Source organism: Microcebus murinus, chromosome 12, assembly GCF_040939455.1.
Source record: "Microcebus murinus isolate Inina chromosome 12, M.murinus_Inina_mat1.0, whole genome shotgun sequence".
NCBI lineage: Eukaryota > Metazoa > Chordata > Mammalia > Primates > Cheirogaleidae > Microcebus > Microcebus murinus.
Genome location: NC_134115.1, coordinates 88,497,503 through 88,523,853, shown reverse-complemented (window position 1 = coordinate 88,523,853; position 26,351 = coordinate 88,497,503). Strand labels below are relative to the sequence as shown.

The 26,351-nt window shown below is 61.7% G+C and overlaps 1 protein-coding gene across 1 annotated transcript in view; it reads right to left on the bottom strand.

The window, feature by feature from the left end:
• NCS1 (neuronal calcium sensor 1) overlaps positions 1-26,059 on the bottom strand; it is a 43,123-nt gene extending 17,064 nt beyond the window's left edge. The window contains exons 1-2 of the mRNA XM_020289534.2: positions 25,925-26,059; positions 3,090-3,114 (exon numbers count right to left, since the gene is read on the bottom strand). Of these exons, the coding sequence (XP_020145123.1) occupies positions 3,090-3,114; positions 25,925-25,988 (89 nt within the window). The 5' untranslated portion in view covers positions 25,989-26,059. The remainder of the gene's footprint in view (positions 1-3,089; positions 3,115-25,924) is intronic.
• Between the last annotated feature and the right edge of the window lie 292 nt (positions 26,060-26,351).

The window sequence follows — 26,351 nt, the reverse complement described above, 5'->3', positions numbered from 1 at the left end:
CCTTGGACTCACCCCACGGCACTGTCCTAACTACCAGCACAGCGACTGGCCCGTGGGGCGCAGTGGATGTCGAGGAGAGGGGGTCTCCCCGCCATGCCCGCCTGGGACAGTCCAGGCCCGACGGCGGCCCCGTTGAGGCGTCTTTGGCAATTTCCTCCTGCTTCCACCCGCTATTTTTGTTACAATACTGCCGGAATATTTGGTTATTACAAAAATAATAAAACCAATACAGAAAATTGGGAAAATAGAAGATGTAAGAGACAAAAGTGCCCGTAATCCATGACCCCACCCCAGCCTCTGACCTCCCATCGTTCTTCTCCACCTGCATTTTTTCCATCACAGAATTTTGTCGGACGCACCGTGTGTGTACTGCTATTTCCACTCAGGATGATGTCCTCGTCACTCACCAGGTGATGAGGGGCCTGGGACCTGCTGCCATTCCTTAACCAGCTCCGGCCATGGCCCCTGATCTCCCCCGAGTGAGCCGGCTCAGGTGAGTGGCACCTGGGCAGGTCGAGGCAGCTGGGGGGGGGGGGCACCGGCTGGCTCCACCCGACAAAGCTCCAGCTCCTCCCTCTGCCGAACACTGACAGCTGCACGGCAGCCCAGAGTCGGGAAGCCCAGGCGCCGGCACCGAGGGGCACCCAGCGTGCAGCCTAGTGCGGGCTGAGCGTGGCCTGGACAGCCCGTCACTGTGGCCTGTGCTCCTGACAGCCTGGGATCTCCCAGGGGACCTGGGACCCGACCAGCGCCGGGACCTGGGTTCCAGTCTGGGCTCTTGTACCCACTGCATGGCCCGGGACAAATGGCAGAACCCACAAGAGCCCCACACGGCAGCTGCGGAAAGTCAGCACAAAACAAGACGATCCCATGTCACGCCGGCGAGACGGGGAGCTGACACAGAGTGAGGATGTGGCTGATGAGCTGGAGCCGCCATGCTGAGGCTGGAGCCCGTGGGGACGGCAGGGGAACAGCAAGGATGGAGGCTCTGAGGCAGGGAGAGCTGGGCATGGGAGGGGGACAGGGATCGTAGCTGATGTCTGGTGACCCAGGGGAAAAGGTGAGGTCGCAGACCTTGGGGAGCCCTGTGGGCCAGGCGAGGAGCTGGGGCTTTATTCCGAGTGCAGTGGGAAGCCACGGCGGGGCGGGCCCCATCTGCACGGCTCTCGGGAGGGCGCGTGGGGCTCAGCGCGGCCATGTGGGGCAGGCACGCAGCCAGGGGCCAGGTGAGGCAGTGGCCAGTCGGACTCGGGACCTGCTGTCCAGGGGAGGAAGTTGGCCGGGCAGAGGAGCTGGATGTGAGGCCAGGGAAGCAGAGGGCCTGCGGACATGTGTGCAGAGGAGCGAGGAGCCACACATGCGTGGCGAAGGCGGGGAGACCTGGGGGGACCGGGGCCGCCTCCCCCGCTGAAGACACGCCACGTCCACATCTCAGAGGAGCCTCACCGGCCTCTGCACTTGCACGGGCCGCGCCCGTGGCAGCCACGACGTCGTGCCCCAGAGTACTCTTCTTCACCCGCAATGGCCTCGCTTGGCATTTATGTGCATGTCAGGGCTGGGCGCTGTCCAGTGCGTGACGTGTCCCCAGCGTGAGGGACAGCACCCGCCACGGAGCCTGTGCTCCATGGATGCCCGATGGGTAAACCGAAGTCGCCTCGCCCGTCCGGGCCTCGCGCGCCCACTGAGCGGGGGACTCGCGGTGTCGGGTGTCTGCGGCCGCGCGGAGGGGACCGGGCTGTGACTGTCACGGTGTTGAGGCCCGCGGAGAGCACTTGCTAGGCTCCGCTGCAGACGTTTTATAGGAATTAGCGCTGTTTTTATTCTTCACGCTGTTCCTGTAACGTTTGACTGTATTACCCTCACCTTCCAGGTGGGGAAACTGAGGCCTCGAGAAGTCGAGTCACTTGTCCAAGGCCACTCAGCCAGGAGGTGGGCGAGTCAGGATCCGAGCCCAGCTCTGGCGCCCAGGCTCCCAGCCACGCTGCCACCTCTCTCTGCAGGGGACGCCCGCGTGGGCGGGAGCTCGGCAGCGCCCAGCACCCTCACCCAACAGACGCTACACCGGGCTCTGCCACCGGGGGTGATGGCGAGGAGGAAACGAGGCAGTGCCCACCTGGCCCACGTGGTGCTCGGGAAGGGTCCCCAGCTCTCCAGGACAGACCTCCCCCTCCCCCTGCCCTGGGCCGACCCTGGCAGACAGCTCCCAGTGTCCCCTCCCCAGGTGGCTGCTCCCCCACTCCCACTCCCCTGCCAGGCCGCAGCCAGCTCCCCATCCGGGTCCCACCCCCAGACCGGGGTATCCAACAAGTGGCCAACAGTGTGGGGCAGGCCAGCCAGAGCTCTGCACCTCTGCAGCTTGGACTCGAAACACGGGGGAGTGGCCCTGCGGGGGCCCGGTCCTGCCCCCACACTTTACTGGAAGGTCTCCAAGCTCACCCCTCACTCCCCCACCTGCCGCCCCCAGCTTACAGTGTGAGCCTCCGGGTCATGATACCATCCATGCTGCTGTTCTCCCCCCTCGCCCAGGGCAGGCATCACTAATCCATCACAGACCTCGCTAATCCCTCACTGCTCTGCTTTCCATTCACTCCATGACGTACAGCCTCAGAATCCTCCTTAACACGGCACTCCAGGCAGCCACTACAGATCAATTAGAGCTGGCATCCAAGAGAAAACCTATTTGCCATCCTTGATCCAGTGTGATCAATCATTTTGTAGAAGGAGCCACGGAGCCCCAGAGAGGGAAAGAGGTTTCTCAAGGCCACAGAGCGGCTGACTTGGCTAGGGACCCAGCCTCCTGACTTCCCGCCACACCCTCGCTTTGGCGAGCAGGGCCTGGCAGTGCTCAGAGATGCTTCACAAGGCAAAGAATCGCCCCAGCACCCCAGCACCACCCCCAACCCAGTTCAACTGACACTGCGTCCATCCGTGGGAACAAGAGACCCTGAGCAACAGTGCCTGAACTGGTGGGCGGACCGTCCTCAGAGTCCCCTCCACTTGTCCCCTCCCGGCCAGCTGCACCGCCGTCCCCATCAGCACAAAGCCAACACTTCCAGCCCCCACCCGTTTGGGAAAAGGCAGCTACTCACCACTGCTGGACTTCCTTCTCGGTAACTGCAAGAGAAAACAGAAAAGAGGCCTTTTAGCTCAGGGTGGTGTCCCCAGTGCGGGCAGACATTTACTGGGGGGCCTCCCTCCCCTCCCGCCCTCCCCACCCCACAGCCTGCCTGGCCGCGTCAGGGCACCGGCCTGCTCTGAACATGAAAATGATGCTCGGTAAACAGTCCCGGTCGGGGCGCTGTGCCCGGCCACCCCGCAGGGGACAACACCGGCCCCGCCCGCTCCCAGTGCCCGCAGTGCTGCTGCTGCTGCTGCGAGGACCCCCAGGGACACCCCCGTATGCTCAAGGGTCCGCTTCTCCCTGCCGCCCTGGGAGTGGCCGGGCAGGACTGTCGCTCCCAGGCCAGCGCTGAGGACACGTTCGTTCCCATCTCAGTCCTGCGGACGGACGGGCAGAGAAGGCCCAGCTTCCCCAGGCGCTCTGTCCCCGAACCCCCCAGCACCCCTCAGCGCTCAGTCCAGTTCTTTTACCCACAAGACACGAACGGAGCCATGAACCGAAGGCTGGAACGAGCCACATACAGTGGCTGAACCTCAAGCCGAGCCGAACGGTCCTTCACTGAACCAGGAACTGAACAGAAAAATGCCGCGGCAGTTCAACTAGGAACCAAACCACGTTCTCTCTAAATTCGCTGAACAAGAACATCGAACCAGCCGGCGCCTGTAATCCTAGCACTCTGGGAGGCTGAGGTGGGAGGATCACTCAAGGTCAGGAGTTCAAAAGCAGCCTGAGCAAGAGCGAGACCCTGCCTCTACTAAAAACAGAAAGAAATTAGCTGGACAACTAAAAATATTTAGAAAAATATTAGCCGGGCTTGGTGGCGCATGCCTGCAGTCCCAGCTACTCGGGAGGCTGAGGCAGGAGGATTGCTTGAGCCCAGGAGTTTGAGGTTGCTGTGAGCTAGGCTGACGCCACTCTAGCCGGGGCAACACAGTGAGACTCTGTCTCAAAAAAAAAAAAAAAAAAAAGACTGTCTCAAAAAAATAAAAGAATATTGAACCATCTCCAAGGCCACACTCACTCCCTGCCTGCGTGACTGTGAGAGAGCTCCTTGCATACCCGTGCCTCAGTTTCCTCATTTGTAGCACCTGCCACGTGGCGCCGCCTGGGGATTCAGTCGTAACGGGTATGGAAGGTTCTGGGTCCCGGCACAGCTGGGCGCTCGAACATGCTCACTATGCGTTTGTGGAATGAATGAATGAACGAATGCATGACGGGAAAGGAAGGGGATGTGAGGCGGAGGTCAGGTGCGTAAAGGAACCGGAATCTCTTCCCAGGGGCCTGGGAAGGAAGGCCCAAGGGGGGGGGGGTCTCTCTGAATTGCTTGTGCCTGAACACACTTGAGGAAGCCACTTTTCAAAATCCACTCAAAGCAAACTCGTAACAGCTGCGAGATGCAAGCGCTCACTGTGAGCCGGGTCCACGGCCGGGCGTGGGGGTTCCGGGCTGTCCTGCAACAGCACCAAGGGAAGACGGTGTTACTCTGCCCTGGCTGCACATGTGGAAACTGAGGCACAAGGGGGCTGTGGCAAAGAGCCCGACAGTCAGACTCCAGGGTGGGCCAGAAGCCCCTGCCCTGTCCTGGTCGGCACTCTCCCCACCAGGCCCAAACCGGAGACTGGGAGGAGACCTGTCCCCAGCAGGCTGCTGACAAAAAGAGCGAGCGGGAGACGCCGGGCACCTGGAAAGGCCGGCCCGGCGTCACGGAGTGTAATTCTCCAAGAGACAGTTCCAGCAACGAAATGAGGGGCAGGGGGAGGCATGGGGGAGGAGAAGGAAGGCAACCCTGGCCTAAGCCGGACTGGCTACCCCAGACCTGCCACGCCACAAGGGTCAGCTGGGGCCCAGGGACTGGTGCCGGAAGCCGGAACCTGGAGACGCAGGCGACCGTCACAGAACAGCCAGGAGCTCAGCTGCAGGCCCTGGGGCCAGAGTGGACCCCTTGGGTTCATACCCTTCCCCACAGCTTACTCACTGTGTGTCCCTGGGCAAACTGCTGCCCCTCTCTGAGCCCATTTCTCAATTCATAAAATGAGATTATTGGGAAGACTCAAGTGCCTGCCGCTCTCCACCTCCACCAGGGCCCCAGAGGCAGGCGTGGAGGGGGCGGAGGTCAGACGGGCCTGCTTCCCTGTCCGAGGGTGACCACCGAGGTCACCCTGCTAGGGGGAGCAGGGCCAGGGCTGTGCCTCCAGGGCACAGATGGACGGACCCACACCGCTGCACCCCCATCTCGAGTGTGCCACTGAGCTGCGTGGCCGTGCGGCCTTGGCAAGGGTGGCACCGCCCCACAGAAACAGCAGGCGCTGCGTGGCAGGGCCACTGCCGACCACTGTGGGGCTTCACAGGGCCAGAGAGGCGCTTCCCTGGGAGCCCCCAGCTCAGAAGTCCTAACTCTCCCTTGACCGCCCCCATCTCAACAGTGGCCTCAGGGGCCTCTGCCCCAGCCTTCTGTCTTCCCTGAACCCCCACCAGCCCCCGGGGTGCAGCAGCCATGGGAGGAGGGACGCGGCTGGCTGCCCCATCAGAATGGTCCTCCCTATAGAGCACTGGGCCATCAGAGGCAGCCGAGCCCCCGGGGGCCTGAGCTGGTGAGGGTGTGAGCCTACCCGGTGCTCTAAGCAGCTAACTGACCTTCAGGAAACAGGTGAGGCTGTCACGTGTCCCCTACCACGAGGCCAGGGCCGGCAATCCTAACAGCCTTGCAGCCTGGGGCCTTGGAGGCCAACAGGCAGGGGCACGTTTCTGGGGGCCTGGCCACCTGCCCCCAGCCCTGCCAGCAGCACGGGCCAGGGAGGCCCACGCCCAAAGCCCAGCCCCCACTTAGCAGCCACCACCCCAACATGGTGAGGAACGTACCCAAGGCCACTGCCAAAAGGTCACCCCTCAGCCTGGGTCTGCCCAGCCCCGGGGCCTGTGTTCCCACCCATTCCCTCTGGGTTTCCACAAGTTCCCAGACCACCTTCAAGATTCTTGCCTCCCCACCTGTCTGATGGTGCACTCAGGATTTTTCTTTAAATCACTTTTTTACTTACTTGCCTGATCTAGCTTCTGCCTAAGCAATAATACCCATAAAATCAGCAGTGACTTGTGCTGGTTATGTATTTTCTAATACACAATAAAAGTATAACTGTTAAAATACAAAGCAACTGTCCCTGATCAAACCTGGCCACCCCCGTCGAGAAACAGCCTGACACCGTGTGCACCCTAACTCCACGCGGTGGAAGGACACCTTGTGCGTGGAGTCTCCTGCCAGAAATATCCAGCCTGAGCCTGGCTGCGGGACACAATCGGACAAATCCAGGATGCGGGACGTCCTACAAGACAATTGGCCAAGGCACTTCAAGTCAGGGCCATGGAAGGCAAAGCAAGTCAGAGGACTGTTCCGGAAAAAGAGACCAAAGACACGAGGCAACCAAACGTAACGCGCGCTGCCTGGCTCGGGCCCTGGCTCGGGAGGAAGGTGTCAGCTCAGGGCTGTCACCGGACATCTGGGGAGCTGCGCTGTGGGCGGGCAGTGGGGTGCTGTGAGGGGCTCCCCGCAGATCTTCCCGGGGGTGGTGACGGCACTGGGGCTGCAGCGGGCGGGGGGCGCCCTGGAGTACTTAGAGTAAGGGTCAGGCTGCGCAGCCCCTTGGGAGACGGTTCAGCGACCGACACACAGACGTAGCCTGGGAGGGATCTGGAGGGACACGCTGCACTGTTACCTCGATGTTCCTCTTGATGTCTCAAAATAAAAAGTCGGGGGAAATGTCTGTCCTCTTCACCCCACACACCGTGCGCCCCCACACAGTGCCAGGAGGACGGGGGTCCGGCCCAAGGTCCTGCCCCAGCAGCGCTGACCTCCGCAGGCACTGGGGGGAGGGGCACGGGGCCGCTGTGGGGTCCGCCTTCCCTCTGCCTCCGCTCCACCCAGACGCCCAGCGGCCTTCCCAGGCTCCGTGCCCAGCCTGTCCCTTCCCCCTCCACACGGTGCCGGTGCTGCCAGCCAAGTGTGAAATTAACAGGGCCTCCAGTCCCCTGTGGGTCCAAGCTCAGGGCTCAGGGCAGGGCAGGAGCGCCAGCCTGCCCACACCCCACCTGGAGACTCCGCTTGAGCCCCTGACCGTTCCGGCCTCCAGCCTCCCCACTGCACCGGCCATTGTCCCCTCTGCCCAGAACTCTCCTCTCTCCTCCTTTTGGCCTGGGCAGCACTGCCCAGCTGCCGAAGCCCAGCCACGGGGGTGCCCGTCTCCTGGGAAGCCCTCCCGCCCCTGCCACGCCCCCTCTGGAAACCCCTTTCCCTGTAGTCTGTCCTACCATAGGCTCCACAACAGATGGTCCGACGGGGTCTGACCAAGAGGGGACAGGCTGGAGTGGCGTGGTCCAGAGAGAGGGCTCGGGCCAGCCCGGGGCTCCCTGCCCTTCAGGTCTGTGCTCTTGCACAAGTGACTTCGTATCTTTGAGCCTCTGTCTGCTCATCTGTAAAATGGGACGAAGTATAGCCTGTATCTTCAGGCAACTCCCGGGAAGAGGATGCAGTTAAAGTGCGCGGCCCAGGCCGGGCGGCGGTGGCTCACGCCTGTAATCCTAGCACTCTGGGAGGCCGAGGCGGGCAGATTGCTCGAGGTCAGGAGTTTGAAACCAGCCTGAGCAAGAGCGAGACCCCGTCTCTACTAAAAATAGAAAGAAATTAGCTGGACAACTAAAAATATATAGAAAAAATTAGCCAGCCATGGCGGCACATGCCTGTAGTCCCAGCTACTCGGGAGGCTGAGGCAGGAGGATCGCTTGAGTCCAGGAGATTGAGGTTGCTGTGAGCTAGGCTGACGCCATGGCACTCACTCTAGCCTGGGCAACAAAGTGAGACTCTGTCTCAAAAAAATAAAAAAATAAATAAAAATAAAAAATAAAGCGCGCGGCCCAGTCAGCGTCTGGCGCCCAGCAAGTGCTCCACGGAAGTGGGTTTTCTTTCCCACGTTCCCGGATGGACGCTAAGCCCCCCCAGGCCAGGCTGGTGGCAGCACCGCCTCACCCCTGCAGGGTCCTGCACACAGCAGGGGGAGAATAAACCTGCCAGCCACTCCACCACCCCCGTTCTCAGGCGGCTGAGCTGGGTTCAGGGCACGTCCTAAAGCGTGTTTCTCACGACATGTCTACCTTCACGGTTACATTTGGTTTGGGCCAATTTTTAAAACAAGCTGCTTTTCTCCGGCACACTCTGCCTCCAGGCCTGCGGGCCCAGGCTCGTAACAAAACCAGGATTTAAAACCGGATGTGGGCAACCATCCCTCGAAGGGCCACGCTTGCTGCGTGGCCAGACAGTGGAAGGCTCTGGGTCGGCACCCTGTTGTGGCCACTGGTAGGCTGTGTCACTCTGAACAAGTTACCTAACCTCTCTGAACCTCAGAGCCTTCACCTGTACAAGGGGTATAAATGGCAGAGCTGTGGGAAGGGGCCCTTGGGAAGTGGAGAGAGGATTCCCAGTCCAGAGCGGGTGCAGAGCCCCGGGGGACCCCTGAGAGCAGGTGTTGCAGAGGGGCAGGGCCAGCTGGTGGCCCAGAGTGGGCAGGGGGCCACCCACCCCAGCCCCTCCCCACCCTCCAACTCCAGGCCCTACCCCCCAGCCCAGGGCGCCTGCGGTGCCCACGGACCCTCCCGCCCCAGCCCTGCTCCTGGGCCCTGCCCCCGCTCCTCCTCCCTTCCCTGCAGCTCTCATCCTGTCTGCCAGGAATGAGCACGAGAGCTGGTCCCAGGAGCCCAGGATAAATGTTGAGTCTGATTTTGATTTCCCTAAAGCAAAATACCTCTCTCCTGATCCAGGCTCCGCTCAAACACGGTGGGCACAGACAGCTGGGGCTGGCGGCCCCCACGGCGGGATGGGGGCAGACAGAGCCGCCCCAGCGTCCCCTCCCCACCCCACCCCAGCTGAAGGGAACCCCATCAGCAAGGGCCCGCAGGGCTGAGGCACAGAAAGGAGAAAGGGGGGCCTTCTGGCCCAGCCACGAGTGACCCCTCTCACTAAACCACACAGTCCCCTTGCTCCCCACACCTGTGACCGCTGGCTGTCTCCTTCCAGAAGCACAGCTGGCCTCCCAGGCCCAGGCCTCTGCCCTGCATGGAAAACAGCTGTATCTCCCTTGCTGTGTGGCCTGTCCCTCCCCCTGCTGGGCCTCAGTTTCCTCATCTGTGAAAGGGGAATGGCTTCTCCTGCTCCAGCAGGCGTTAAGGGGCTGTGCCCACCACAGAGCCGCACGCCAGGAGGTGGCGAGGACAGGAAAGGACACTGGTGGGGGTGCCCCCCAGTCCTGCTGCAGAGGATGGGGGAGCAGCCCTCGAGGTGCACAGCCCCCCACATCCCTCCCTCCCGCCAGCTCAGTGCAGACCCCCGGGCACCCCAGCTCCTCCCTGGGGGCTGACGGCAGCGCCACCATGGCCTTGTGCAAACCCACTGGCGTTCCTGGGAGAGGGAGGGCACCCTGGCCGCCCCCCTCGACTCCTGACCCTGACACGTGACCTTTGCCACACACCTTCTCCCTCCGTCCCACGAAGAAGCCGGCCTCCCGAGACCTCCAGGACCCCCAGCTCCCACACCCCTCAATGTGATCTTCGGCCAGCAAGTAGATGAAGGCCCAGCGTCCCCCACGGCGGAGCCCAGCTGGCAGGGGCAGTGTGGACACAGACTCGGTGCCAGACAAGCTGGGCTGGGTCCCAGGCCCGCTGACCCACCTAGTGACCTTGGGCAAGGGTGGCAGCCTTGCCTCTAAAATGCAGCACTCGGTACTGCCGTCTCCAAGCCCAGAGCCAGCCCGACCGCACACACCAAAGCCGCCTGGCATAGGTAGTAGGTAGTACGACTGTCACCGTTGTTAAGTATCATTCGGGGCCTCTGCCAGGGTGAGGAGGGACAGCATGCCCCCCAGCCCGCCCTGAACAGTGTTCCATGAATGCCCAGCTGGAGGAGGGCTGGCCTCATCGCATCAGAAAGGAGGCCTGGCCGCCACCCAGAACTGCTAACACTCGTGGTGGGAGCCCCTCGCCCTGACCTAGAGAGAAGCAGCAAGTTCCCAGCCCCGCTGCCCCTTTGCCCTCCTCTCCCTTCCCCTCCCTCCCCTCCCCTCCCCTCCTCTCCCCTCCCCTGGTCTCCCTCTCCAAGTTGTGGCAGTGGCCTGGCCTCCTTGGCAGTCACTATTTCCACTGGCCCAGCGCTGGGCACAGGAGAGGGGGCAGGCCCTGCGGCGCCACCCTCAGGCCGCCCCTGTGCAGACACGGAGGCCACCAGGCTGCCACCCACAGCAGGAAGCTACGGGGACAGCTGCCCGCCCTGCCCGACCCCACACCCTCAGGCTTCCACGGAAGCCACACGGAGCCCAGGGGTCATGGGCTGCTGCCGTGCCTGTCTCAGGATGAGGCATCCGGGCGCAGCCAGGGACCCCGTGCCCACGGCCACCCAGCTGACCAGGCTCTGACCCTCCCCACAGCCTCACCCCTCGTGGGAGGCCAGACGCCGGCTGGAGGAGGAAGGCTGAGCGAGCCTTGGGGTATTTCACCTGCCAAAGAGCCAGGCTGGGGTGTGGGGGGATCTTTCAGCCAGAAGGAGTGCTGAGCGGGTGGGGGTGCCCTGGAGGGCAGACTCGGCGAGGGCCTGCTCTCTGCCAGGGCTGGGGCCTGGCCCACCTACCGGAGGCCCCTGAAGCTGGGGCCTCTCCCGCCAAGGCCTGCACAGAGCCGGTCCACACGCTCCCTGCTCTGAGCCCTGGGCTCGGCCCCGGAGCGCTGCCAGTCCAGCAAGGGGACGCAGGCCACACGCAATGGGCCCAGCACACAGCGAGCACCACGCAGAGATGACCTGGCACTATGAAAAGGGGTGGTGCAGTTAGAATAAGATGTCAGAGGGCCAGGCCAGGGGGCAGGTGTCTAGATGGCCAGTTTCCTGCTGCTGCCATCCCTTGCGGGAGCACCGGTGACAGAGACCCCACAGCACACAAACCCGGAATCAAACCCCCGTTTCCCTCTTAGTCCCTCAGGGCCCTCCCGAGCCCCAGACTCGCTGACGGCTGAGCCTCCCGCCCCACCAGGCCCTGTCCTGAGAGGTCAGGGTTCCCGCCAGCCCACTCTGCTGATTGATCTTGGAGGTCAAAGGTCAGGTCCTTCTGACCCAAAGCTCAGGACCAAGAAGGCTTAGCCTAGAGATGGTCGTGCCCCAGGACGGGTCACTTACTGAGGTCCCCCCAGCCCACAACAAGCGCTTGCCAAGCACCTGCTGTGTGCCTGGCACTGGGGTGTTTGAGACTCGGGGTGCACAGTCAAGCAGGGAGCACCACGCTCCCGCCATCCATCACAGCGCCCCTCCACCGTGCCCCCTGGCAGAGCCAGGCCCGGCTCCATCCTCCTCCTGGACACGCGACACTTCTCACTTTGTCAAAATAAAGCCTGAATCTTTGTGATTCATTTCTCCACTCCAAGACTCAATTTCCTCATCTGACAAATGGGGTAAAAACGTTCCCTCCAACTAGCTCACGAGTAGGTGAACGGGCTTCCTCCCCGAGGCAGGGCCGCATGGTAGGGGAGTCCGGGGGCTCCTCAAAGGTGCCCCCTGCAGAGCCCCCGGGGGAGAGGGCTGGGGCTCCCAGGGGGACCCGGGGGACAGCAGGGTCCCAGGCAGCCACAGAAAGCAAGGTCTGGTTCCAGTCTCGTGTTCTACTCAAATATTGCTGCAAATGTGCATTCTGCCTCATCATTTATGGGCGTTTAGTTTACTGTAAAGATAAAGTTATAAAATATATTGATTTTAATTTCCCATGTAAATTACATAACTTTCCCCCCAGAAGTCACACAGACACACACACACACAGAGACACACACACACAGAGACACACACACACAGACACACACACACACAGACACACACACACACACACAGAAAGACACACACACAGACATACACACACAGACACACAGACACACACACATAGAGACACACACACACACACACACACACACACACACACACACACGACAAGGTAGAGTCCCAGGAACTGCCCTCTGGTTCAGGCCCCCTCTACCGTCAGACTCTTCCAAATTGTGGGTCCGGAAGAGAGTAAACCACAACTGCTGCCTCCTTGGGCCCCTGAGATCCTGGGGAAATGTTCACATGTGCAATTTTCTCAAGATTCCCGGTGAGAAATTCTCAGACATTTCAGAGCCGAGCCCCATTCCACAGGCATTTTCCAAATACTGCCGAGCAGGCATTGTGGAGGCACTAGCACAGCCCCTGCTCGACAGGAGGGGTCTTTCTCTAGACTGTCATTCGTTAGCCCCTTGGGCAACTGAATTCACCTCTCTGAGCCTCAGTTTCCATAGCTGCAAAATGGGGATGGTGGTGGTGACAATACCTTCCTTACAGCGTAAGGAACAAACCAGACTTTTCACCCCTTCATTTACCCCACAATTCATTCCCGAGCGTGTTCAAGGGGCCAGACCCTCAGCTGGGCCCCAGGGATACGGACAGCGGGACCCAGACACAGGTCCTTGTCCTCCGAGTGCCCGATCTAACCGGGGAGATGGACCTTAAGCACAGGACCACACGGCTGTGTGACTATCTGTCATGGCAAGAAGTGAGGTTCGGGGGTGACGGACATGTAAAGTGGGGGATCGGGGCACGCTCCTGGGGAAGGGGCGCACAGGCTGCGCAGGGAGGACGAGCAGGGCTCGGCGGACAAAGAGAAAGAGGGAGGGTTCCCAGGAGGGGCCGCGCCCCAAGCTTGGCGAGCACGCGGGGCATGGTGAGTTCAAGGGACCACGGGAAGCCACATCTTGATTGAACAAAGCGTTATCCAGAGGAAGCGTGGCATGGTCCAGGCAGAGAGAACACAGTACCCCAAATGCTAGCAATCGTTACTATTATTAATGGGTGTCACAGCACCCAAAGATGAGGCAGGATGACCAGGGCCAGTAATACGGGCACCTGGCGGGGGCCACCCCCTGCCACCCCATCCTGCAGCGTATGGCATCTGCCTCCCCTCCCGGGCCCCCCACTCCTGCTTTGGCCCTCTCCCTCAGGCCCCCTCCCCAGCTCTGGGCGTGGGTGGGAGACACTGCACTGGTCTCCACTGCAGCTCAGGCAGAAGTCAAACTGATCAGTCCCCGGTGTCACAGCCAGTAGAGCGAGGACCCCCTGAATGGCAGTGTTGAGACTCCCAAGACAAAGCAGAGACCAGCGGAGAACAGAGGCCCAGGGAAGAATGCAAAGCCCCCAGCACAGGGAGGGACCAAGACAAAACTGACAGGGACACAGAGACTAAGCGGGGACGGCTCCTGGAGTGGGAACCAGCTGCCACCCCCAGCACCGGCACCTCCTACCCCCTCCTGCACAGGACGCTGCAGATCGGCCTGGCCCTGAGCTGCACTGGGGCAGAACAGCCCCTGCAGGGACCCTGGAAGGTTCTGGACCATGAATTCCAGGGCGTCTGGCCAGGAGGGTGGAGTGGGGGCTGGAGTGCAGGTGGCAGTGCCGGCCCTTTAAGAGCGGAGGGTGGAGGCTTGGACCCGACCTGCCCTCCTGAAGGAGGCAGTGACTCATCATAACCCTCATCTCTGCTCTGGGAGCAGAGGACCAGGCCATGGCAGCAGTGGCGCCGAGAGGCACGGGCCCACCAGCCTGGCCAGAGCTCCCCGGAGGCCAGACCGTGGCCTTGACCATGACGCCTGCTGCTGCCGCCATCGGCCAAGGCCCGTCTCCCCGAGTGTGCCCGCGGCTCACCTGTGTTCCAGGATGCCCCATGGAGCCCCCTCCCCGCCGGGGCAGCCAGCAGCCCTGAGGGGCTAACCCACTGCATCTCCCGCCCACCAGGCTCCCCTGCGGCAGGGCCACCAGCACCCCGCACTGCAGACGAGGACACCGAGGCTCAGCCAGGGGACTTGCCCACGCCCACATGGAGGCAAGACTTAAGGCGCTGTTTCTGGCCACATAAGCTCATCTCCAGGCTGCAATTGCTCGTCTATTCCCCCCACTCGTGCAGCGGGCATGGGGACCGCGCAGGGCTCCCGCAATCGGCACCTGCCTCGTCCCCACCCACTCCAGCCCTTGAAACACTCCCATCGTCCCCCAGAAAACCCTCTCCTCTAACCCTCTGTGTGCCTTCTCAACTCAGGTAGGGCTGCCGAATTAGCAAACAAAAACAGATGCCCAGTTAAATTCAAATGTCAGATAAACAACAGATAATATTTTAGTATGTGTGGCAACCCTACCCTCGGGTCTCAACTAAAATATCACCTCCTCCAGGACACCCTCCTGGCTGCACCCCGGACTGGGTTGATTCCCATGGCATCGTGCAGTGCCCTGTCTCTGTGCCTGTCCCGGCCTGACATCTGCTTCCCACCAAACTGTGAGCGCCAGCAGGGCCAGAAATCCATCTGTCCAGCCTGCCGCGAGTCCCGGCATCTGCCGGCAGGGCTGGCTCCAGGAAGCTGTTCCACGAAGAAGTCTTTCTGACTCGGGGCGTGAGGGGCGGCAAGGCGGCCTGGGGACCCCCTCGGCCAGACTCGCCTCCCGCAGGACGCAGGGCCTCCAGCCCGGCTGGGCCTCCTTCCCGAGGGGCACCTAGCTCCTTTCTCTCTGCTGCCCGCGGCTCCACGGACTGGAGCAAGGAGCTGCGACTCACGACTCTCGGGGCCCCTAGGCAGGCAGGCTCCTCTCCTCTATTTTGACGGCCGCCGTTAGTTTTAATTGAGATCATGTTCGCTCGGGCCCAGCAAGGGCCTCGTCCCAGGCAGCCTGGAGACAATAGCGCCCGGCGTGGCCTGCCGGACCTCGGGCCGAGGGGCAGGAGCCCGGAGAGCACCGGCTTTGAGCTCTCCCGAGCGCCATCTGCCCATCACCACACCATATATTTTTGAACAGAAGGAAAGCATTTGCTTTTTCCCCCACAGTGCCAAAAATAGCCCCAGCTCCTGCCTTTGAACAGGGATCTTTTGGTTCCTACAAAAAGGCAGGAGCAGGAGGGCCAGGAAGGAGGGGCCTTGCTGGCTGGCTGGGGGCTTGGACCCCTCCTGGTCTCCCCAGCCCCAGGTGAGGGGGCCCGGGGAGGGCCCTGCGGAGGGCCAGCCACACCCCCACCCCGCCCCAGGCACAGGGGGAACCCACACCCAGCACCGCGGCAACAAAACGCAGAGCTCAAGATGGATGAGAGGAAACTTCATTCATTAGCCTGCTCATTTCTGTATTTGTTTTCTCATTCATCGCAGCGACACGTGCAGCCTCTGTCCCAGGAGCTGGGACACAACCGCGCACCAGGCCACGAGGCGGGTGTGTCCTCACGGCTCACAGCTGGCGAAGGGGGAGAGTTAAACACGGCGTCACCACCACGTCCAAGGAGGACTCTGGCCAGGCCCGGGACGCCTGCCCTGGAAGTGGCCGTGGGGCTCGGGGGCAGCTGAGCGTGCGCGGGAGTGGGCGTGACGGGCGGGAGGAGGAAGGGGAAGGTCAGAGGAATTGCTGCCTCTGAGTGGCCCCGAGCACAGCTCCAGGGTCACCACCAGCCTGGGCCATTTCTAGTGCCCACACTTCACACGTGAAGGCGCCCGACACAGAAAGGAGGGATTCAAAGGCCTGGGATGAGCCCAGCCCTTCCCCCTATATCCCCGCTTCAATTCCCCCGCGACCCTGGAGGCAGGATCATCTTCACAGGCCTGTTTACAGAGGAAGCGAGGAGGCTGGAGGGAAAGGGCCAGGCCAAGGTCCCAGCTAATGAGGAGAGGGACTGGGATTTGAATCAGGCCTGGCAGGTCCCTGGGAGGAGCCCCTGACACCAGACCCCAGAAAAGCCATCTCAGCTGAGCGTCCTCCCGCCCCAGTTCCGCAGAAGAGGAAGCAGACGTCCGAGAAGGAAGCACTGGGCAGTGCGGATCGAGGGATTTGAACCCAGCTCTGCTTGGTTCCCAGTCCAAGGCTCTTTCTGTTTTTCACAGCAGGTTCTTTTTTTTGTTTGTTTGTTTTTTTTTTGTTTGTTTGTTTGTTTTTTTGTTTTGTTTTTTTTTGAGACAGAGTCTCACTTTGTTGTACAGGCTAGAGTGAGTGCCGTGGCGTCAGCCTAGCTCACAGCAACCTCAAACTCCTGGGCTCGAGCGATCCTTCTGCCTCAGCCTCCCGAGTAGCTGGGACTACAGGCATGCGCCACCATGCCCGGCTAATTTTTTTTTTTATATATATATATCAGTTGGCCAATTAATTTCTTTCTATTTATAGTAGAAACGGGGTCTCGCTCTTGCTCAGGCTGGTTTTGAACTCCTGACCTTGAGCAATCCGCCCGCCTCGGCCTCCCAAGAGCTAGGATTACAGGCGTGAGCCACCCCGCCCGGCCACACAGCAGGTTCTTGATTGAAAAAAAAATAGCAGCCGGGCACGGGGGCTCACGCCTGTAATCCTGGTGCTCTGAGAGGCCGAGGCGGAAGGAGTTCGAGACCAGCCTGAGCAAGAGCGAGACTCCATCTCTACTATAAATAGAAAGAAATTAATTGGCCAACTAATATATATAAAAAAAAATTAGCCAGGCATGGTGGTGCATGCCTATAGTCCCAGCTACTCAGGAGGCTGAGGCAGCAGGATCGCCTGAGCCCAGGAGTTGGAGGTTGCTGTGAGCTAGGCTGACGCCACGGCACTCACTCTAGCCTGGGCAGCAGAGTGAGATTCTCTCTCTCTCAAAAAAAGCAAAAAGAGCCTCTTTCTGTTCCCAAAAGGCCAGAGCTGTGGCAGAGCTAGCTGGGTGGCGGTGGCCCCAAGGCTGGAGCGGGAGAAGGGTGCCCCGAGTCCACTTCCCTGCTGAAAACCCAACCCTGAAATGAACAAGCAGAGAGCTATTTCTGCCCTGGGTCAAACATTCCTCAAAGCCACATTCCTCGCGCCCTCCCCCTCCCTGCCAGGGGATGCAGGGCACCGTGGCCCCATGCCCCACCAGCCCAGAAGTGTCGGAGCCAGCAGCTGCCTTACACCCCTCCTGGGCTCGCCCAGCAGAGGCACCTCCCGGGGCAACACGGTCAGGGCACCCGGGGGGCTGAGCAAGGACCTGACTTTGGATACCCTGGCAAGCCCCCCCCAGGGCTGCAGGCCAGGAGCACAGGTGACCCTCCCTGCCCAGGGAGGGGAGGGGACCACAGCAGCACAGGACGGCGCTTGGAAAGCGCAAAGCGTCACACAGAGGTCTGTTCCCGGCCTGCCCCGGGGGCGGGGGCGGCTCTGGGCTGAAGCACTGCAGAGACAGCAAAGGCCATGAGATGTGGCCCAGCCTTCAAGGAACTTAAGGTCGTGTGGCTTCCCTCTGTCACCGTGCCCTCCAGCCCACACTGCACCCAGGAGGACTCAGTCTCTTCTTCCTTCAACAGACACCTCCCGAGGCACCTGGGCCTGCCCGGCCTGGGGCGGAGCAGGGTGGCTGGCCTCAGTCTCCACGCCTCATGCCAGCTGCACCTGGCTTCCCCGGCGGCAGGGATGGTGCCACCGCCGTAAGCCCGGGCGCACTGCTCCTGAGCTCGCAATTGGGAAGATTCCGTGAGATCAGCGCAGCCCGGGCACGTGGTCAGCTCCCGAGCCCCCTGCGGGACGGGCAAGGTGCAGCCGCCACCGCACGATCCTCTCCACGCTCCGCACCCCCTCCCCCCCGCACCCCCGCACCCCGGCCGACCTCTCACCAGGCCTCGGCTCTGCCTCCGCCCTGGAGGCAGCAAGGCAGGCACCACCCCAAGCCTCCTGCAGGAGGCAGGACATCCGGACCAGCAGGACGCTGTGTTCACAGCTGGAAGGATCCTGCCCACCACCCAGCCCCACGCCGGGCACCCGGGACACCTGGCCAGTCCTCGGCACCCGGCTCTAAGGTTCCGAGGCTCACAGGGACGGTGGGAGGTGGGCGCGTGGTGGGAAGGGCCTGGCATTGGCAGCACAGATATCTGAGGCTGAGGCCCAGATGGCCACTTCCTGACTAGGGGACCTTGGGCATGTCCCTGAGCCTGCCTGGGCCTCCTTTTCTCCATCTGTATGATGGGCACAAGCATCTTGACTCCCAGGGCTTTGGGGAGTGTACTCAGCACACCTGGCACCGAATGCTACACGGTAAACAGTAGTCGTCATTCTGTCACTCCTCCCAGTGACACTCCCCAGCCACCGGCAGGGACCACCACGGCCAGGGCAGAAGGAGACTGAGAAGTGGCAACCTGTTGCCCGGCCCCAGAGCCAGCAGCTGAGCTCCCAGCCTCTGACGCGCTTCCTGGCCTGGCAGCGCCTCCTCCCAGGTGCCCCCACCCCAGGTCCCCTCCTCCCCAGCCGCCCCCACCCCAGGTGCATCTCCATTTACGACCCGCACAGAGCGGCCCTCACACGCCGACGCGCGTGCACGCAGACATGCCGCTCACCCACTCCTGACACGTGCCACGACCCCGTCACTCTCACTTGGCGTGCCCACGTGAAGCGGGACCTGCCCACATGCCCCGGGGCGCCCACCCTGCCTGCGACACCCACACCAGGCACCCACACCTGCTCACACTCACCCGCGCACCTCCACGGCAGGGGCCCCGCCACGGCCCCGGGGTTAAGGGTGCGGGCTCCAGCCTCAGGTAGGACGGGGAGCAAACCCCAGCTGCGCCAGGTGCCGCGTGTGCCGTGGGCCAGCTCCCGACCCCTCTGAGCCTGTGTCCTCATCTATGAAACAGGGACCATGCAGGGCTCCCGGGGGGAGTGGTGACAAACACCCGTGAACGCCGAGCACGGGCTTGGGTCACACCGCACATGCTCACTACCAGACTCCGATCCCCGTGCGCTGTTGCCTACAGATCCTCCACACCCTACGAGCCACCCAGTCCCATGACTGCCCTCTCTAACCCCACACACAGCCCTGTGCTGTAGACGGAGTGGCATCCAGAGGCGAAAAACCAGGCCTGCGGCTGAGGCCATCCAAGGGCCCAAGTCCTCAGACACCAGAGCCCAGGCACACTCCACCCTGGGGCCGGGCACACCTTCCTCACCAGGTCTCAGCCCCTGGCAGTCTGAGCGTTGCACAGAAAGAGAAACTGAGTCCCAGAAGGGACTAGAGACTCGGAAGTCACTGTCCAGGCCACGACGGCTCGGGGACGGAAGCGCAGGCAGGCTGCTCCGTGCCCTCCAAGGCCCTGTGCACACAGGAGCCTCACACCCAGCCTGCCACAGCCGGGCCTCCCTCCGCCACTCGCCGAGCCCGGAGCCTGACGCAGAACGATCTGGCCACCGACGCGGCCAGGCCCCAAGGAGGCCGTCCACATCCGCCACTCGCTTCCAGCGGAGCTGAGGGCCTGTGACAGCTCGCTGCCAGGAACCGCTGTCCCCTGACACGGCCGGCCAAGCGGCCTCCTTCCTGGGAGAGCCTTCGCCGAGCACTCGGCGCACGCAGACCTCTTAGCCTCACGCACAGCAGCCGGAGCTCAGAGAGGTGCGAGGCTCTCCAGGGCTGCACAGCCGGAGGGCGGCAGGACTGCCCACACGCCCTCAGCGCTCCGCTGCCCTGCCCCTCAGCCAGGAGGTGACCCCGATTGCAAGTTACCTAGAAACGCCGCGAGTTAATCTGACGTTCTCTGCCCTGGTAAATAGATCACACGAGGAATGTGAAAATTGTTTCATCTTGTAATGACAGTAACAAGGATGTGCTTTTTAAAATTTATACTGTTTTTTTTTTTTTCCTTACCAGAGTGCTGGAGATATTTAGGGCACGATGAACCGTATCAGAAGAGCTCAGTGAAGACAGCAAGACATCCCTCTCTCTACCCAACAGCCAACCCCCTGGCATGGCGTGAGGTGCCCCGGCAGGAACAAATCGGTACTTGCTGTGTGACCTTGGGGGCGCTACCCCACCTCTCTGGCGCTCAGTTTGTCCATCTGTGAAATGAGGGCGTTGGACTGCATGACCCCGAGAGCCTCCTCCAGCTCGGAGATTCTAGGATTCTATTTAACAGCAATCAAAGAAATGAACATTGAAACAGGAAGCTCTCTCTTTTCTTCCCCATAAAATTGGCAATGATTAAGAAAAACAATAATACCCAGTGCTGGCACAAATGCAGGGAAAACAGGCATTCTCTCATCCACTTTTACTGAAAATGTAAATTGGAACATCCTTTCTGGAGAGCAATTTAGCAGTTCTTAATCAAAAGCCTTTTAAAATGCCCCCAGCCTTTAACTCTATAACCCCATTTTTGGTTATTTTGGCTCCAAAAAAAGATATGTGCAAAGATTTAGTACAAAGATGTTCATGCCAGCATTATTTACACTAGGGGATAGGGAGGAACCTAACTGTCTAACAACAAGGGATTAAATAAAACATGTTGAGGCCGAGGTGGGCAGATTGCTCGAGGTCAGGAGTTCGAAACCAGCCTGAGCAAGAGTGAGACCCTGTCTCTACCATAACTAGAAAGAAATTAATTGGTCAACTAATATATATATATATATATATATATATATATATAGAGAGAGAGAGAGAGAGAGAGAGAGAAAATTAGCTGGGCATGGTGGTGCATGCCTGTAGTCCCAGCTACTCGGGAGGCTGAGGCAGCAGGATCGCTTGAGCCCAGGAGTTTGAGGTTGCTGTGAGCTAGGCTGACGCCACGGCACTCACTCTAGCCTGGGCAACAAAGCGAGACTCTGTCTCAAAAAAATAAATTAATCAAAAAAAATAAATAAATAAACATGTTGCGTTCATATGACACAACATTAAAAAGTCATGCTTTAAAAGAATAGTTAATGACGCGGGCAAACATTCAGAACTGTCAGGTTTCAAAAAATTAGAAATAAAAAGTAGATAATCCCAAATTTACAAGGTAACAAAAGTAACGTACCAAGTCTATGGAGCGTCCCTCCTAAATATGCCTGGAGTCTGTCTTCCGTCACCCCCCGCCCGACGCCCAGGTCAGCACCACGCTCAGCTGGGTCTCCACGGCTACCCGCCCGGCAGACCCAGTCTTCGCACTGTGCCCAAGAACGATCTCGCCAAACCCAAATCCCATGCGCCCCCACCACCTGCCCTCCGTGGCTGCCCACTCATCTGGGACAATCCCCGCCATGGCCTTCCAGGGCTGACATGGGCCCTGGGCCCTCCCCCACCCCAGGGTCTGCCTGGCGCCCATTTCCAGGGAAAGGAAAGCTCCGTGAGACCAGCCTTGCCCGGGGAAAGGGCCTGAGCCCCGAACTGGCCCTCCCTCCCTCCTCCCAGAGGCCCTGCTGCCAAACAGCCCATTCCCTTTCCAGCCCACTCTCTGGACCACAAAGCGTCCTCCCACTTGGACCCAGGGAGTCGTGTGGACAGGTCACACAGGTGAGCAAACTGGTGCGCAGAGGGGGTCCGGCCCTTGCCCAAGGACACCGAGCCCCAGTGATACTCAGCCCCATTCTCCAGGGTACTGAGTTGTTTCCTAGTAACGCAGGTGATGTTCCTGCCCAGATGCCCACCCGTGTCAGGAGTCTAACTTCAGTCTCTCTTGCTGCTGCTTTGTTCAGCCGCCAGTGGGCACACGCAGGATGCACAGGGACTTCAGAAGCCCCTGCCTCCCGCTCTTTGTGGCCCACCCCTGGCCTGGCTGTGGGGCCCCCACACTCTCGTACAGCCGTCACTCCAACTCCCACGTTTGTCCCAAGATGGGCGCCAGTTACTGCCTCCCCCAAGGCAATGTCTTGCCCACTCTGGTTGGGCAGAGTTGGGTGGGGGAGCAATGATCAGAGAATATTCCGTATCCTACAGGAAGGGACCCACCCCCGGGTCTCAGGATCGCCTCAAACTAGAGGGACCCAAGAGCCCAACTGGCGACCCCAACCCGGAGTCAGGGACCGTTCTGTGCCCTGGGTCACAGAGGCGTTAGCTGTGCCCAGACCTGCCCCTCCCCCACAGCTGCCGAGTGCCAGGACCGATCCGGGCGTCCAGGGAAAGGCAGAAGAGACTCAAGCTTGGCGGGCAAGGTCAAGGCAGAGCCTGGGCTGCCCACGAGCAACGAGGAGGAGGTGGCCACCCTGAGTCCTGGACCGGGGCAGGGTGGGGGTCCCTGGGGCGTGCCTGCAAGCATCACAGAGACAGCACCGGAGACAGGAGAGGAAAGCGGGGAGAGGCTCTGCCTCTTGGGCCTGGCGCGGCCCCCAGAAGCCCTTAAACTGCTGCAGCCCAGACCATGACAAATGCCCCGCACCTCCGTGATCGTTCAGACTGGCTGGCTGGCTTCCACCTGCGGGCAGGAATGTCGTCTCTCTCCCTCGCTGTCTCTCCGTGCCTGGCCCAGAGTGAACACGCACGAGCAACAGCCTCACAGTTAACGAGCAGGGCTGGGGGAGGCAGCCCCGCGTGCTAGCAAGCCCCTGCTGGGGTTCGGGCAGGCCAGCCCCAGAGCCTGCCTTCCTGTGCCTTCGCGTGCCAGGCACAAAGACCAGGGTCGTAGGATTCTCTGCGGAGAGATGAAATTTTGCCCACAAAATATATTTAAGACCAGTTCAAGATGAAGCTATATCGTATGGTCAAAACAACAATTTTTTTTTTTTAAGGCAGAGTGTTACCCTGTTGTCCGGACTACAATGCTGTGGCATCATCATAGATCACAGCAACCTCAAACTCCTGGGCTCAAGCAATCCTCCTGCCTCAGCCTCCCGAGTAGCTGGGACTACAGGCACGCACAGCCATGCATGGCTGATTTTTCTATTTTGTGTAGAGATGGGGTCTCACTCTTGCTTAGGCTAGTCTCAAACCTCTGGGCTCCCAAAGTGCTAGGATTACAGGCGTGAGCCGCCAGGCCGGCCAAAACAATATGAATAATGATCACTGACATTTACCGGCCACTTACCACATGCCACACATTAGCCCCAATACCATGTGTGAGTTATCCTGTTGATGTCTCACATCCGCTCGGCATCAGGTACCATGAGCACACCCATTTTACAGATGAGGAAACAGAGGCTCAGTTAAGTGAGGGGACTGGTCTGTTCCACAGCCTGGGCACACGGGGATGCCAACAGCCTCACCAGCAAGCTGGAACAGAGTGGGCCAGACCTCAAAGGACCTGGGCCACTGGCAGTGCTGACCACGGATGGGACTCGTCCACCCCACAACATGAACCTCGCCTGGAAGGCTGAGGACTGGGTTGGCGTTTTAGCCAGGCTGACCCCAGATGTGTCCAGTAAGGGCCACACCACCGGGGCCTTTAGGCTTCTTTCTGCGTCCTCACACACAGACCACCACGGACAGAGCAGGAGAGTCACCACCACGGACAGTGCCCGACACCGACTCGGGCTGGGCCCCCAGCATGCACCACAACTGTGGCCTCCAGCCCGGGCTCCCCAGCACCAAGATCCGGATGGGAATTCCCGGGCCCAGCCCAGACCTAAGGAATCGCAGTGTGGGAGGGCGGCTGAGCACCTCCGTGCTTAACCACGCCCTCCGGAGACCCTCAGCTTGCAAGTCCTTCCTAGCAGGCGCTTCTCTCCACCCCACGCACGGAATCCCCCAGAATCCCCCGGAACAAAGAGCAGACGCCCCCCTCCCCAGCAGAAGGAAGCCCACTGCAGGCCTGAGAACAGGCTGCGGAGCTTGCTCCGCTTTTCCTCTTGGGAGACTTTTCATGCAACGAATATGTGTGGCCCTACCAAGGGCCGATACTCGGGGAGACACAGTCGTTAGCCACACAGACACGGGCCTGCACCGAGGCTCACGTCAGCAAGGCAGGCAGACAGGGGCAAGCGAACCCACCACCACCTCTCCGGCCCGCCCCTAATAAGGGCTTCTAAAAGTACCCAGGCTAACTCTCTCCCGGACCAAAACTGTTCCATGTCTCCAAAGGCCTTTAAAAATAGCGCAGCCCAGCAGCAGACGGGCTAGTTCCTTACAAAGCCTTGTTGACTCAACTTCTCTCCAAGTTGACAGATCTGCCCAGAGAGAGGGGGCTGGGCAAAACGACCACCGCAAGCCCCTCCCCATCTGGAGTCCCCCGTCTCGGGCTTCTAGCAGGAACCAGAAAGGGACACACAGAAGAGCTCTCAGCCTCAGCTCTGAGGTGTCTCGCTGGGCACAGCTCAAGAGCAGGACATACGTGAGTTTGAGTCCTGGCACTGCCCGGTGACTCGCCGTGGGACCTCGGGCATGCCATTTCACCTCCCTGAGCCTTAGTTTCCCCGTCTGTGAATGGAGACGGTAGCGGCACCACAGCGCCATGGGGAGGGCGGCCGCAGGGGAACTGATGTGCTAAGGGTGCAACGAGCCCGGCACATGACCTGTCTTCCCTCAGCTCTGGTGGCTCCCCTGGCCCACCATGACGGAGATACCCTGGAGCAGCCTATGCCTGCCACTCCCCGTGAAGCCCGCGCTGCCCTCAGCCTCTCCAGGCACGGGGCCCAGGAAGTCCCACCTGCACCTGCCTGCTGGCAGCCGCGGGCCACACCTGGACTGAGCTTGGAGGAGGGCCGGCAAATCTCTCTACGCAGCAGGCGGACTGCGAAGGGCATCGCCCACCTTGGAAAGAGGGCGAGAGCAGTCCCTGGGCGTCCCCCCCCCTTGCCTGGGGCAGCAGCTAGCGGGGCGTGAGCTCCGTGCCCCACGATCCCACCAGAGAAGGGCCCGCACCTCCCGGCACACTAGCGCCCACTCAGGAAAGCCCCCTTTGGTCCCGGCACACGGGGCGAGGGGCACCGAGCCGGAGCGTGGGCTTGGACAGACCTGCAAACGTGCCCAGAAGACGGATGGAGTGGGGGGAAGGGGGCAGAGGTTGTGCAATGCACCACCAGAAGCCGCCTCCCGGCCTCCACCGACAGGCGGGCTGGCGGGCAATCTGCTGCCTCCGCCGGCGCTGCAGGGGGGCCGGCCCACGCAGCTGCCCAGGTGTGGGTGCTGAATTCCAGCCCAAGCCCAGGGCCGCTGCCCCCTTCCAAGTCAAACACCCAGGCACAGGCCCTTCCAGACCCCGCAGCCTTCCCTCTCCCCACCCCCAAAGACAGACGGGGTGGTGTGGGCCCACTTCCATTAACCCCTGGCCCGCCAGGCACCTGCGGGGAGGCTGCAGGGAAGGGGGAAGCCTGGTGTGGAGAAATTGGAGATGCGAGGGGACTGCAGAGTTGTGAAGTTGGGCAAGTGGAGAGAGCCAGGCTGGGGCTGAGCTAGCCAAGTCCACGATGGACAGGCCCTCCTCTTCGGGGTAGCCTCCGGCAGTTAAATGATCAGACCGACCAGATCACCCAGGGCTGCAGAAACCCATTTCCCGGAGTGGCAGATAGAGGAGGGAGGTAAGATGGGGCAAGAGGGGAATTCAGCCTATAAATGCTGCAACCAACAGGGCGCCCAGGACCCTTCGCCGTCGCCGCCAAGAGCTCTGTGCCAAGTCTCGCCACCCCCCACACACCATCCAGGCCAGGGAGGGGGCGACAGGCCAACCTCGCAGCAGCAGCAGCAGCAGCGGCGGCGGCGGCGGCAGCATCGTGATGCATGAATCACCCACCCCGCCGCGCTCGTGCCAGTCGCACCGCGCAGCGGCGCCCCCTCCCGGGACCACCGCCCCCGCCCCCACACCCCCCTGCCCTTCGGACAGCTGCGGAGAGGGGGCCGCGGGTGGGCTGGCTTCCCCTCGCGGCCGGGTGGCCCCGCGCGCGCTGACGGGCGGCACACTTCCAGGGCTGGGGAGGGTGCTGGAACAATAGGGCCGGTGGGGGTAGGGGCGCGGCCGGGGAGCCAGCGAGGGGTCGGGCGGGGGCGGGGGCGGGGCAGGGGCGCGGCGCGAAGGTGGCGGCGGGCGGGGGGCGGGCGGGGGGCGGGCGGCGGGGAGGGCCGGGCTGCGGGCGGGCGGCGCACTCACAGTAGGTTTTCCTGGTCAGCTCCTCCACAACTTCGGGCTTCAACTTGCTGTTGGATTTCCCCATCCTCGGCGGCCGCGGCCCCCGCCCCGCGGGCCGGACCCGGTCGGGGCGCCCGGCGGGAGCGGCCGGGCCGGGGCGGGCCGGGGCGGGGCGCGGGGGGCCGGCGGGCCGGGCCGGGGCCGCGCCTTTGTCTGGCCGTGCCCGCGCGGCCCGGGCGCGGGGCTCTGCGCTGCGCGGCGGGGCTGGCGGCGCCGGGGCGCCGGGAGCGCGGCGCGGGGCCGGGGCCGGGGCGCGGGGCGGCCGCTCGGCAGGCCCTGGCGGTCCGGGCGCCGCGGCGCGGAGCTGCGCTGGGCTGGGCGCCGGCGCCGCGCGCTGCTGCCCGGTCGTCCCTGGTTACTGGGCTCCGCGGCACATGCTCGCTGCTGC